Source organism: Rhamphochromis sp. 'chilingali', assembly GCF_963969265.1.
Source record: "Rhamphochromis sp. 'chilingali' genome assembly, contig: SCAFFOLD_84, whole genome shotgun sequence".
NCBI classification, from domain to species: domain Eukaryota; kingdom Metazoa; phylum Chordata; class Actinopteri; order Cichliformes; family Cichlidae; genus Rhamphochromis; species Rhamphochromis sp. 'chilingali'.
Window position 1 is genome coordinate 1 of NW_027667107.1, and position 12,808 is coordinate 12,808.

The following is a 12,808-nucleotide window of genomic DNA, read 5'->3' on the forward strand; positions in this document are numbered from 1 at the left end:
AGCCCGTCTTCACTCTGAAACTTATATTGGACCTGACCTGAGTGTAACCTTGAGTGTGCGAGTGGTGAAGAGGCAAACATACATAATCAGAGGTTTTCTCTTGCTCCGATGTCCCACTGGAGTTGGACAGCTGAGTGTTATTCTTAAAGTCAGACTTCTCCACAGCAGCATCTGGAAACAGAGACACAAACACAAATAAATAAGTCTGTCATTTAGAAACTCTGTTGTTTTATAGATGTTAGAAGAATTAAACAAGTGGAGCTCACGTAGTCATCACTTCATGATAAAACACAGGATGCTGATCGCTCAGTGGCAAAAGCAGGATGTGACCAGAAGTAGACAATAAAAATAAGAACGCTGTCTGATATCCTGTTTAAGATGACGCTCTTGTGCTTTACTGAGCTGCTGTCAGATGGGATCAATATCTGTGGCCAGCACTCTAAGACATAAATGCAATTACGGCTGTAGTTTTAAGATTCAAGGCTGTCTTAGCTCGAGCTCGAGCTGCTGAGTGTGACGGGCTCAACAGTGACCAGGAAGGAAAAACTGTTTGTGAAAAGAAGCAGAGGAGCCACATCAGTACGACTCAAACTACCACACGGAGGAAGTAGGAGGCCCACACAGAGAACAATGAGGAAAAAAAGACACTTTATTTGTCCTTGATTATGTTCTTTCTATCGGTAGCTTGATTACATCCATCTTATCTGCTGCGTATCATTTGGTGCATGAATTTTAGCCTCTTGGCTTAGAAATAGTTTCCTCTGTGCTGTTCGGACAAAAAACAAAGCCATAAAAAGTCTTCACACATCACACAACAATGTGTATGTTTGTAATGGATCCAAGTGTATTAGCAACCAGAAAAATACAACATTAAGGTCAGTGCACTTAATGCACTGACCTTAATGTAGTATGTAGCGGTGTGTTTGAAATCTGTACTGACTAGTAAAACCTCTGTGGTCAGCCCCAAAGCATCATGGTCTCCGTTCCTGAGTGTCCCACTGATCAGTTTAACTTACCCAGTAAACACTGAGGATTTTCAGCCGTCCTGACTCGAACTGACCAGTGAGGAGCTTGAAGAGGGTCGAGGTCACTGTTGGGTGATAAACAGAGTAAACAGTAGAGGAGAGTTTCTGATACACTTTTAGTTAAAGGGTTTTTATAAGTAATGAGTCATGTTTGATTACATGTGACGTAGTCCTTCACCAGTAATCAAGATAATTACACATGTAAGCATTGCCTTATGTCACACTCAGTTTGTCCCTTCATGCACAAGCTTGTTAGACCTGTGCCAGCTCTGTTTGGGCCTTACAATCAAACCCATGTACGTTTACCCTTTTAATAAACTGCTCCACCCATTTCCTACTTTACGAGTGAAATATGAAGCAATGCAGTGTGTACACGGATGCAACACTCAGTGCTCAGCGCAGCGTTTTGTGTGCTATAGTGCAAGTGAACAGCTCACTCCCATCAAAGCTTTTCCATTGGATCGTTAACACAAACACCAAATGTCAGGAGGACATGCGCCTCAAACTGGAGTTGTCTTTCTAGCCCGGGTACTGTGTTATCCTTGTCTGTATACCGAGCTTCTTATTAATAATCAGCTCTGCACAGGAGCAGAAGCAGAGTCCAGCCTGTTGCTCTTACAGTATAATACTCATAATAAAAGTACAGTAACCGTGGTTAGTCACTGAGCAGCCCGGTGCGTTTCTCTTGATTTCTTTAGTCAGGGTAAATTCATTCACCTGCACGGGTTAGCTAAACGAACTTTACAAAACAAGTTTCCCCGACAGCCGAATGCTCACCTAAGGACCTAAGTTACGGATTAGCTTACACACACATTTAACTTACCGAAAATAATACGGTGGGGCCTCAGGTCCTCCTGTCTGGTAGTCCAATTTACTGAAGAACACCTCAGGCTGTCACTTTGAAATAGCCGGTAATGTAAACGCTGGACCTCTCAGCATCTGCCATTCCCGAACAGACACATGCAAGTTTGTCCGTGACCGCAGCCGCGCTGTACATTTATTTCAGTTTCAATATTTTTTTCAGTTTCAATATTTTTTTCGGTTTCATTTCAAGGTGGCATCGTTCTGATCCCATACACACACAAATTGATTTACAAGTACAAAATATTTATGAGCACAATTTGAGCCCATATACTCTCTCTACCACAGCTGCCTTTGAACTTGCCTGGCCAGGTCTGAGTCCAGCTTTGCTACTCCTGCCAGGTCACATGACACAGGGGTGTGCTCTGATGTCGGCAGGCAGGTCAGTGGAGCCCTCTGGTGGTGGATATATGGCAGTGAAACAGGAGGAGGCCTGAGAACAGACAGCAGGCTTAACTAGCAGGACAAAGTAGCATGTAGTACTTGAAGGGGTCATCAAAGCCAATCAGCTCTCAGGAAAATGGAACATCATATAAATATTTCTCTTCTTTGATTTTCATCAATGTATTTCCTTTGATAGATTTTCCGTCAACACTTCTGCTTGATTAGAAGCTCATAGGCAGTTCCTGTCACTCTACAATAAAACAATGTAAAGGCTGCGCTCTCTGCCCTCCCTAATTTGACATATTTTGTTGTTTTGTGTGTGTGTTTGTCTGTGTGAAGTTTTGATGTGTATGTGAAAAACACAATTTTGAAAACACTGGAAAAAGACCTCAAGACATGTTTTCCTTTACTTTCTATGAAACAACAATTCCCACCAAGGCTTTTCAGTGTGAAATTTAGTGTATAGAAAATACCTGTGCCAGGTTGTCTCCATCTAGTGGTGAACATGGCCTCACCACTACATCAGGTGAGCTTTTCACTGTGCAGTGACACAAAAGTCATTTAACAATTTTAAAAAAAGCAATGTTACAGATTCAGTAAGAACTGAAGTTTATCATAATCCTTCAAGTTTCACTCAGTAACAGCAGCTTTTTAATATTATTGACTATATTTTAGAGTCACATTTATATGAAATGTCAAACAATCACAGAGTGACACTGAACTAAACAATCAATGCCATGTGAGTTGTTCTTGTTTGTTCTTTATCTCGGATTTATTGTAAGCAGCGGGAGTAAAAGCTAAAGAAAAATAGTAAAGATATGAATGAATCTCTGCTCTTACAGCTTTTATTGTGCCATAATGTCTGCTTTGAAACTGTCCTCTTGCTCGTCTCTTGGATGCTCACCTCTTCTTCACCTGTTCCTTTCACCAAACTGCTGCACTCTCGTTCTCTGCTCTCGCCTCCTCTTCTGGTTATAATTAGGATGCAGTCAGCATGTGCCAAACAAACTCCCCCCAAATCGATCATGTTTGATATGATGATGACGTTTTTAACATCTTATTTATGCACTTGTTGGGTGGGAAAGAGTAAACAAAGATGGGGCATAGAAGCAGAACTGAGTCCTACGTGTGGCGGGACAGTAACTGTGTGTGTATATGTAAGCATTTAAACACTGCAGAGAGTCAAATTAACAGTAACACTATTTTGTCTAAGTCCGCCATTGTAGAAATTCATTTCACCGAAACAATAACATGGCGCACAATGTGACAATAAACGTATAAAACACAAATTCTTACCTAGCAGGAGAATAAATAATCAGTATTTTAAGGCTACTGCATGTATAGATGTCACTGCTGGCTCACATAAGCTAGCTCTGAGACCCGCCAGAGTTTACGCCACAGTTGACTGTCGCGAAAGAGTCGTAAATCACCGGCATTGTAAAACTTAAAATGATTCCAGGGCATGTTATAAAACACCCAATAGATGTACTGGATATTAAACGGTATCAAACGACTAAATGAACACAGGGTTACAATTACATGCTCACATCGAGAGTTTATTCATTAATCATCAGAGTTCAACAATGTTACATCCAGTTGAAAACAGCTTCACTAACGCCAGCAAAACAGGCTAACAGTATATAAGAGCACAGAAACAGCCGTGCTTATCAACAGCTCGACATATCCTCAACAACTCACCTCAGTATGTGTAACCCGTTCATGTGTTACGCCTGTTGTTCTTGCGTTGTGTTCTGGCGTGAAAGTAAGAGGCAGGAGACAGTACTGGGTCTTTGGCTCTTTACTGCACATCTGCAACACAGAAACATGTGTCTGATCTGTGTGTGTCACGCGACTGCCAGTACACCTCTCCTCCGGCCATGCTGAAAGCAGCTGTGTCTGCAGCTTCATTAACACTACAATAATATAATGAATCAAATACAACAAATTGTTTTAAAACATTAACTTAAGCTCTCAAAAACAAAAAGCACAAAATAAATAATATGTCACTGAAAAAAACATCAAAAACAACTTATAAGAACAATAAACAAAATAATTCAAAAACAAATAAACAGTCAGATAAATACAATTCAATAACCAGGACCCAATATTCTGGTACTTATAGTTCAAACATTATACTTCAGTACAATTATATTAATAACCGCCATCTAACAGGCAGTACAACACTGTACTTATAAAAACAATGACTGAAAGACAGCATCTCCAAAACATAAGAACATCTCCATACCTGCAACACAGAAACATGTGTCTGATCTGTGTGTGTCACGCGACTGCCAGTACACCTCTCCTGACGAAGGAAAAAAGAGTGCATGCTGTTAAAAAAAGACTGCCGCGAGTAGCCGCTAGCAATCAGGCTAACTTAGCATGCTAGCATTTTAGCTGCGTTCTCGGCTAAAACTCATAAGCGTATATTAGTGAACTCCGCCCTCCACAAAACTTATCCCGAATGAGTCTCTTAATGACAAATAAAAACGCGGCGGTTTGGCTGTATTCACATTGCAGCTTGGGATCTGAACAAACTTTAATTAGCTGAGAGCAACGTGGCAGTGACTTACCTCCGGCCATGCTGAAAGGAGCTGTGACCGGGGCACACATGCACGCGCCTACGTCACCACGCAGCGCACACACACATGAACGCACTATACACATATGCAGCATATTTATTTTACTTGGTTTTAGAGTTGGAGTATTTACATATTGATCTGAAATATTTTGCTGCTGAACAGCAGAGTTCCAAAGCGTCCCCCTGTAACCATGGTTACGCAGATGCATTCCGACTGTCACGTCACCGAGGAGAACCTGTTTCAAATGTATACCTGGATCAACCTGCAATCAGTTTGAAAAGTTTTCTGCTGAGATCCGCAGCTCGACTTCCTGGCACCCCGGGATAAGATGAGTTGCTGTGTTTTTCACGGAGAAAAAATAACGTCAGTGTTAGATGAAAAAAAAAAGATGCAAGCAGAAGAGGACAGCAGATTGAGAAGAGATTTATTCAAACGGTAAGGAGCTTCTAACAAGTGATATCTGATAAGCTTAAAACTTAAATCTTAAATCTAATGTCCAGATTCATGCTAAACTTTTCTGATTACTCCGTGTATCTGCACCGTTAGACTTTTCATCGCCACTTTACGGTAACATACTGGCGTCACTGCTGCCAGCGTCATATCGTGACGCCGTGTTACGGTAGCTTACCTTTCTGCAGGATGATACCGTTTTTTGCTGGTGTGGTATAATACTCTTGGACAAATTATGGTAACGCACCGTAGCCTTTTTTACGGTATCTCACTGGCGACAGTTATGTCAGTGAGATACCGTTATGTCGTTATGTCGTAAATTACGTCAACAAAGTAACATCATACTGTGATTAATAAATTGGTATACTACCGTTTATTCACGGTATGTCACTGTAAGCCCGCTGCAAGGTAATGAACTGCAATATATTAACCAGTAACTTACCGTTGGTACGCATCATCAGTACCAAAAATATTCATCTCTGCTAGAGGACACCGTGTCCTAACAGGCGGTCATTTACTCTTTTAACAGGTCGTAATTTACCGTAATTTCAGTTAACAGTAACATACTGTAAGAGACTGGAGGGTTCCAAAAAAATTGGATGGATGGATGGATGGATGGACACACACACACACACACACACACACACACACACACACACAAAATATAATTCATGTGCTTTCTTTACACCACTTTATTTCAATTCTGATTCTTCCCTGCTGAAATACACATTTCCAAAATCAAAAACTGAAAAGAACTGAAAACATATTTTCATTGAGGAAGCACTTGTTTTTACTAAACCATGTAATCCATTATTTTCTCAGATGGTTGTACAAACAATAACGATATTATGTCATATCCATATCATGGCAGACAACACATGCTCAAGTGTTGGGTTTCCTTACTTATATTTTGTAGGGTCTCAAACCTACAATGTGAAGTGCCTTGGCATTCATTTTGTTGGCACCATACAAACAAACTGAATTGTAATGGATATAATATCAAGCCCCACACGTCTGCCTTTATATACACTTTGTCCAAAATACTGGCTCACACGACCAAATCATTGCACAAAACAGGGTCCACAAGGACATGGATGAGCGTGTGTGGTGTGAAGGAACTTGACTGACCTGCACTGAACCCTGATCTTGCTTTGTGGACTGAGTTCATTGATTTGTAGGGTGAGCCAATACATGTGACAATTAAAGTGTAAGTAGCTGAAATAATTTTTAACAAACGGGTAAAAGAAGGTTAGCACTGTTGCTGCACAGCAAGAAGGTCCTGAGTTCAATTCCACCATCAGGTCTTTCTGTGTGGAGTTTGCATGTTCTCCCCGTGTTTGCGTGGGTTCTCTCCGGGTACTCCGGCTTCCTCCCACCGTCCAAAGACATGCAGCTTGTGGGGATAGGTTAATTGGATAATACAAATTGCCACTAGGTGTGAATGTGCGAGTGAATGTGAGTGTGAATGGTTGTCTGTCCCTGTGTGTTGGCCCTGCGACAGACTGGCGACCTGTCCAGGGTGTACCCCGCCTTTCGCCCTATGACAGCTGGGATAGGCTCCAGCGCCCCCCGCGACCCTGAAAAAGGATAAGTGGAAGTGAATGGATGGATGGATGGGTAAAAGAAGGGAAAAAAATCAAAACTGTTGCACTCAAAAAAACCTATTGGACAGAGACAGCGTCTTGCAAGATGGCGAGAGAGCTTGTCTTCATTGTTGCTCGTCTTGTGTAAATGTCCAGAAAGCATGGGCCATGGATCATCTGTGGAGACATGGGTAACAACACATTGGTCACTTAAATTATACAAGAAATTTACTAATTTCCCTAATTTGAAGTTCTCCACTCAAATTCAGTAAGCCACTGGAGGAAAGTTGTGACATGAGGGTTAATGTGAACAACCTTTCGCTTCACAGTGGTCCCAGTCTTCCTGCTTGTCCCAACCTTGGAGGTACATTTTGTTCCCTCTTCAGGGTTTATCCTTACAAAAAACCTTGCACCCGCTGACTCCTGGTATTCCAGGTTCAATACATAGAATGAACCAAAGAAGACTGACATTGCATCAGCACAGGTGTTCTCTTTGTCCAGCTCAACAATTACACGCCCCTCTGCACTCACCATCCAGCAGGTGGCGGTCATTGAACTTTGTCCTTAAATGTATAGGGGCAACATGTTGTCATTATGCAACATAAAATAATTTCAATACTTCACTTCTTCACACTGTCTAGATAGTCATAAAGCAAATACCTACGTACAGTTAATTATTAATGGCCTTGTGTACATAGGTCCATTTTAACATATTATAATTGTATATAATTGGGAATTATTCTGCACATTAAACACACCTAACAAAGAGTCAGCCCAGTTAAAGTACCGGAGGTGAATCAACTGTATGGTTATTTTGGAGTTTATAGTTTGTGCTGCTGTTAAACTTTACAGTATTGACTTCAGTATTTCTGCTGTTGGTGTAGCTAGACTACTGTTGATCAGTAATATGTAATGTGAAATTTGATATTGTTACTTTGCTGGATTCACTGAGACACATGTCCAACAACCTTGGTTTATAAAGGAAATTACAGAAATTTGAGCTAACAAAACAGAGACTGGATACCTGTGTCCACGAAAAGCTCCTGTGCCAAACAGAAATTTTAATATGGTCTAATCAGCTCTATGTCATAAATGACTTCTTACCAAGCATAATCAGCCTTGGGGTGCTTGGCAGGCTTTTAACATGCAAACTGAACAATATAAATTTGCGTGCACTGAAGCCACAAAATTTAGAAATACACAGTTGCAAAAACTTCAGTGACCAATTACCTTTCCTGAATGACATATTCAATGCAAAAAATAAGAGTATTGTCAATAGGGACCAATTCCCAGTTTTTACATGATCAAAATTATTCACAAAAGGCTTCAATAAACAGAAAATGTGTGCCAACAAGAGAACAGTGCACAAAAATGAAAAGATATTTGAGCTCGACGCTTTAATGGGTTTAACATGACTTAGTCAGCACTCCGCACCGTACAGGTAGTACAAGCACACCTGAAAACACTGACCAGCTAACAGCTTTAAGCATTTGGGCGCAACCTCGGTAGTTCACCGATTCACCTGTTGCAAACGTCCAAGTTTCTATCAAGTCTCATAAATCCATCGGCAAATTACCTAACTAGTCTTTTGAGTCTCCACATTCAGAGATATTGACAATTTGTCTTTAAATGAAAATATCCTGGTAGGGTAGCTTAAAAGTCAAAACAAACAGTACTAAGAACGCATTTCGGACTTCTCTCGAATAAGTGAAAAAAACACTTACCTTCAGACTGATTAGCAGGTTCCGATCCAACTTTAATGTGTCCCATGTCAGTCCGTTTTAGGGAAAAAGTTTTAAGTGGTTTCATTTAATTTTGAGATACTCCCGCATGGACGAGCAGCAATTTGGAGTCTAGCAGAGTTACCACGAATAGCATACGATCTTCAGATATAATCCAATCAACCTTGCATTTAACCCGATTGAACATCCAGTTACCTCTGACTACTTCTAAGTTGCACATGTTAACGGTCTCATCATCACTCTGTGCTGCAGCGAACTGTATCTGTGGCACAGAATATTTGATGGCCATGTCGTTCTCCTGCTTTGCAGCTTTTTTTGAGTCTGAATTGCGGCTTAAACGTGCAAAACTAAGAGAAGCAGATCAATATTTTCTTCTTGTTGTTATTTAATGGTGGTTGGCAACCAGCGAAAGGAGCATTAACCACCTCGAGCACTATTTTCTATCCCCAGTGTTGTTTTGAAAGTGAATACCCAACGTGTGCGTCATACGTCACGTTGTACGTCAGGTGAAGGTGTGGTGTCGGCAATCGCACCTGTCGCATTACAAAGCTTTAAAAACGTAACAATCCAACACAACCCAACGCGCTAAACTGTGATAATGTGTTACATTATCACTGAAGGAAACGGCTTCCAGGGCCTAATCCGTGGATCGGCTTCCTCCGAGGCGTGGACGTCTATCAGCAGAGAATGTACCTTAGTCTGTAACACAGTCAAATATATTCTCAAGTAATATTCAAGCATGCCATTCAGCGTGTTAGTACGAGCTCGGGAGCAGCTTGGGAGAACAAGAAAACAGAGACTGCTTCAGGTTGTCTTCCCAAATTGACTCAACTTTATTCACAAGTACAACAGTTTATATAGAGGGACAAATTCATGAGTCAGCAGATTCTCAGTTTAAACCAGTACAGACCAAGATAAGGGAGCGTCTTTCTGCCCTTGGGTGAAGAAGCATCCTTTGTATAGTGTATCAGTTCAGCTACAATTGTGATTATCTCAGCGACATATTTTCAAGGCACGAAATAAAGAGTTCTTTCATTAGTGAATTCTGAAACAAACCATCTGGCCTTCAACAGGCGTCTCCTAAAAGATTAAGAAACTAATGTAGCTGAGGGAGTGATCTCTGTGGTATTTCAACCTTGTACCAGCCTGTGATTCTCACACATCAATTCTTGGGTCAAAGAGAAAAATAACTAAAACAAAGGGGCCTTATTGAATGACAGAGTTTTCCTGCATAATGTCACTATAAAACAATATCCAGTAAATGCTCCCATGGTACTAAAATACCTAACAGTTCCCCTCTTTTATTATTTTTTTAAAATAATAACTCAAATAGAAAGGAAAAATCACAAACGTAATAACATAATATAAAAAGCAAATCATAAAATGTAATAGTTCACAGCCTAATGTTCAATATACACACCAGGATCATCATTGGTAACATCTGGCACATCCTCAGGATCAATTTGTGCTAATTGCAAATACATTGAAGTAGCTGTACTAGGTGGGTGTCTTGCCAAGTGGAGCATGAGGTATTGTCAGCAAAATGTGGCTTGTAGAAATGTGAACAGGGTTGCAGTTTACAATACAAAATAGTAAATAAAAATCCTAAGGTTAATGCAGTAGATATGATTAATAATCTAAATATATAAAAAAACACAGTTCTTCAGTCGTCTCCTGGCCTGGTCCCAGGTTCGAGAGACCTAAGCGTCGTGTGATGACAATGGGCATTTCATTTTTTCCATTATCAGGATGAAACGAGTCTATCTTTATCAGGTTAGACATTGTGTGGTACTCTAGGCTTTCTGTTCCTGCTGGATGTTCGAGTACCTTGTTGTTGTTCAGGTGGGGGATCAAAGGGCTTTCTGAGTCTTGGCTCTTTCAGGCGTTGTGTGTTAATCAGTGATTGTGCGTGTGTAGGTGTATTGAATCCGGGCGCTGGCTCGCCTGAGTCGTCATCTACTTGATCCGACGCCTTAGGTGGTTTGGTGGGGCTGGTCTTAACCCTGCTGGCATGAATCCACTGAGGTTGTCCGTCTGTTAGGATGCTGGTTCTCGTCACTGCAAGTACAGTCTAGGGGCTGGAACACGCGGCCTCCCTGAGTGCCCTTGGTTTTAGCGACTTCACCAACACCGCATCTCCTGGTTTCCACGGATGGGTTGGATCTGTGGAAGGGAGAGGCTGAGAGAGACAAACTTTCTGATAGTTATTATTCAGTGTTTCTACCAGGTTATGAACATAGTCAGACAATGCAGTGTCTATGTCCCCTTCCAATAGCGGTGCCCCTCTGGAGGCTGACCATGGTGTTGGAAACGGTCTTCCCATGATTATTTCAAATGGAGATAATTTGGTTGCTGCGGATGGAGTCATTCTAATCTCGCAGAGGATTTGAGGAAGTAGTTTGATCCAGGTCATTCCTGTTTCTATCATTGCTTTAGTCAGGCGATTTTTTATGGTCCTATTCATTCTTTCTACAACTCCTGAACTCTGAGGATGGTATGGCACATGATATTTCCAGTCTATTCCTAGAGTTTTAGCACACTTTTGAATTACTTCTGATGTGAATGAAGGTCCTCTATCACTGTTAATTTGGTGAGGTATTCCAAATCTGGGTATTATTTCATTGCACAACTTTTGACAGACTACTTCTGCAGTTTCTTTTGATGTTGGATAAGCTTCTACCCATTTACTAAATTGGTCCACTATTACCAGTAAGTACTTGATGCTTCCTTGTGCTGGCATGTGTGTAAAATCAATTTGTAATGTATGAAATGGGAAATCTGGTTGTGGTAAATGCTGATGTTTTGCTTTTGAGCTACCTACATTAGTTCGTGCACATGTTAGACAGGTTGCTAATATGCGTTTTACTGCGTGTGATGTTTTCTCGATTACAAATCTTGATTTTATTGCTCCTATTACCCCTCTTTGTCCGACATGACTCACACCGTGAAAATGGCGGACAAGGACTGGCAGTAGTGAAGATGGGAGGGCAATCAAACCCTCAAGGTTTTTGTATAAGCCGTCTCTGTTATCTAAGGTACAATCATTACTTTCCCAGTAAGTGTAATCTAAGGCAGAGGCTTGCTCTTGTATGAATTTTAGGTCAACATTTGTTTCTAAATAGTCTGGGAGTGTGACAAGTGGCAGCTGTAAAGGCAAAGATAATACTTCCTTTCTGGGTGGTTGCTGTGAGGCAGCAGCTGCTTTCGCGGTTACGTCTGCAAGAGCATTTCCCACTGCTTCGTCTGTGTCAGCCGTGCTGTGCCCCTTCGTTTTAACAACTGCAATTGCCGATGGCAGCTGTATAGCCTGCAAAAGTCTTTGAACAAGATCAGAATTAGCGATCGATTTTCCATCAGCAGATGTGAAGCCTCTCTGTCTCCACAATGTGCCAAAGTCATGCACCACACCGAATGCATAACGGCTATCAGTGTAAATTGTTACCCGCTTATCCACATGTAACTCACAGGTGCGTATTAAAGCCATGAGCTCTGCTTTTTGTGCTGAGTGAAATGGTAATGAGTGAGCCTCTAGTATGATGTCAGGCAATGTCACCACCGAATAGCCACAAAGAAATGAGTTGTCATTTGGTTTTGAACAGGACCCGTCCACATAAACAATGACTGAGTCTGGTATTGGTGTCTGCTCTAAGTCTGGGCGTGGTGCTGTGGATTCCTGTATACGTGTCATACAATCATGATCGTCAGGGTCGTCTGAACCATCCTGTCGGTCAGAGGAACACAGCATACAAATGAGTAAGTGTGCTGGCGAATTGGGTGTGCTGTTTGCTTTTATAGTGAGATTTGCTGTTGAAGTCAGTGTAGCTTCATAACCTGAGCGACGTTGTGCGGTCATATGTTGTGTAGTTATGTTTGCTAGAATGGTCGTGACCTGGTGATTGGTGTGTAGAATAGTGTCATGTGAGAGTGTGAGCTTCTCGCAGTCCCTTATCATGATAGAGCAAGCTGCTACTGCTCTCAGGCAGCCGGCATCCCCTGAACTACTGCTGGCAGCACCTTTGAGTAGAAGGCTACTGGACAGTAGCCACAGCCATGCTCTTGGGCCAATACGCCTGCACAGGTTGTGCCGTTCTCTGTGACGTACAGGTGGAACGGTAAGTGGTAGTCAGGCAGACCCAAACAAGGGGCAGAGGTCAGCGCTCCCTGTAATGCATTGAAAGAGG

At 41.6% G+C, this 12,808-nt stretch overlaps 1 protein-coding gene across 3 annotated transcripts; it reads right to left on the reverse strand.

Annotated features, from left to right (window-relative positions):
- Positions 1-36: 36 nt before the first annotated feature.
- Positions 37-4,216, reverse strand: LOC308391438 (uncharacterized protein). 3 transcript variants are annotated; one of them, XR_013970616.1, is made up of 7 exons: positions 3,969-4,193; positions 3,175-3,238; positions 2,744-2,808; positions 2,191-2,319; positions 1,849-1,964; positions 1,017-1,090; positions 37-171 (listed from the first exon to the last, which is right to left on the reverse strand). XR_013970616.1 is itself a non-coding variant. In XM_080908003.1 (7 exons), the coding sequence occupies exons 1-4, from the start codon at positions 3,989-3,991 to the stop codon at positions 2,230-2,232; spliced, it is 303 nt and encodes a 100-aa protein (XP_080764129.1). In that variant the 5' UTR covers positions 3,992-4,216; the 3' UTR covers positions 37-171; positions 1,017-1,090; positions 1,849-1,964; positions 2,191-2,229. The 3 variants fall into 3 exon arrangements, 2 of the variants coding, with proteins under 2 accessions (XP_080764129.1, XP_080764128.1); XM_080908003.1 differs by having other exon boundaries at positions 3,111-3,235; positions 3,969-4,216; XM_080908002.1 differs by having other exon boundaries at positions 3,111-3,238; positions 3,969-4,202.
- Between the last annotated feature and the right edge of the window lie 8,592 nt (positions 4,217-12,808).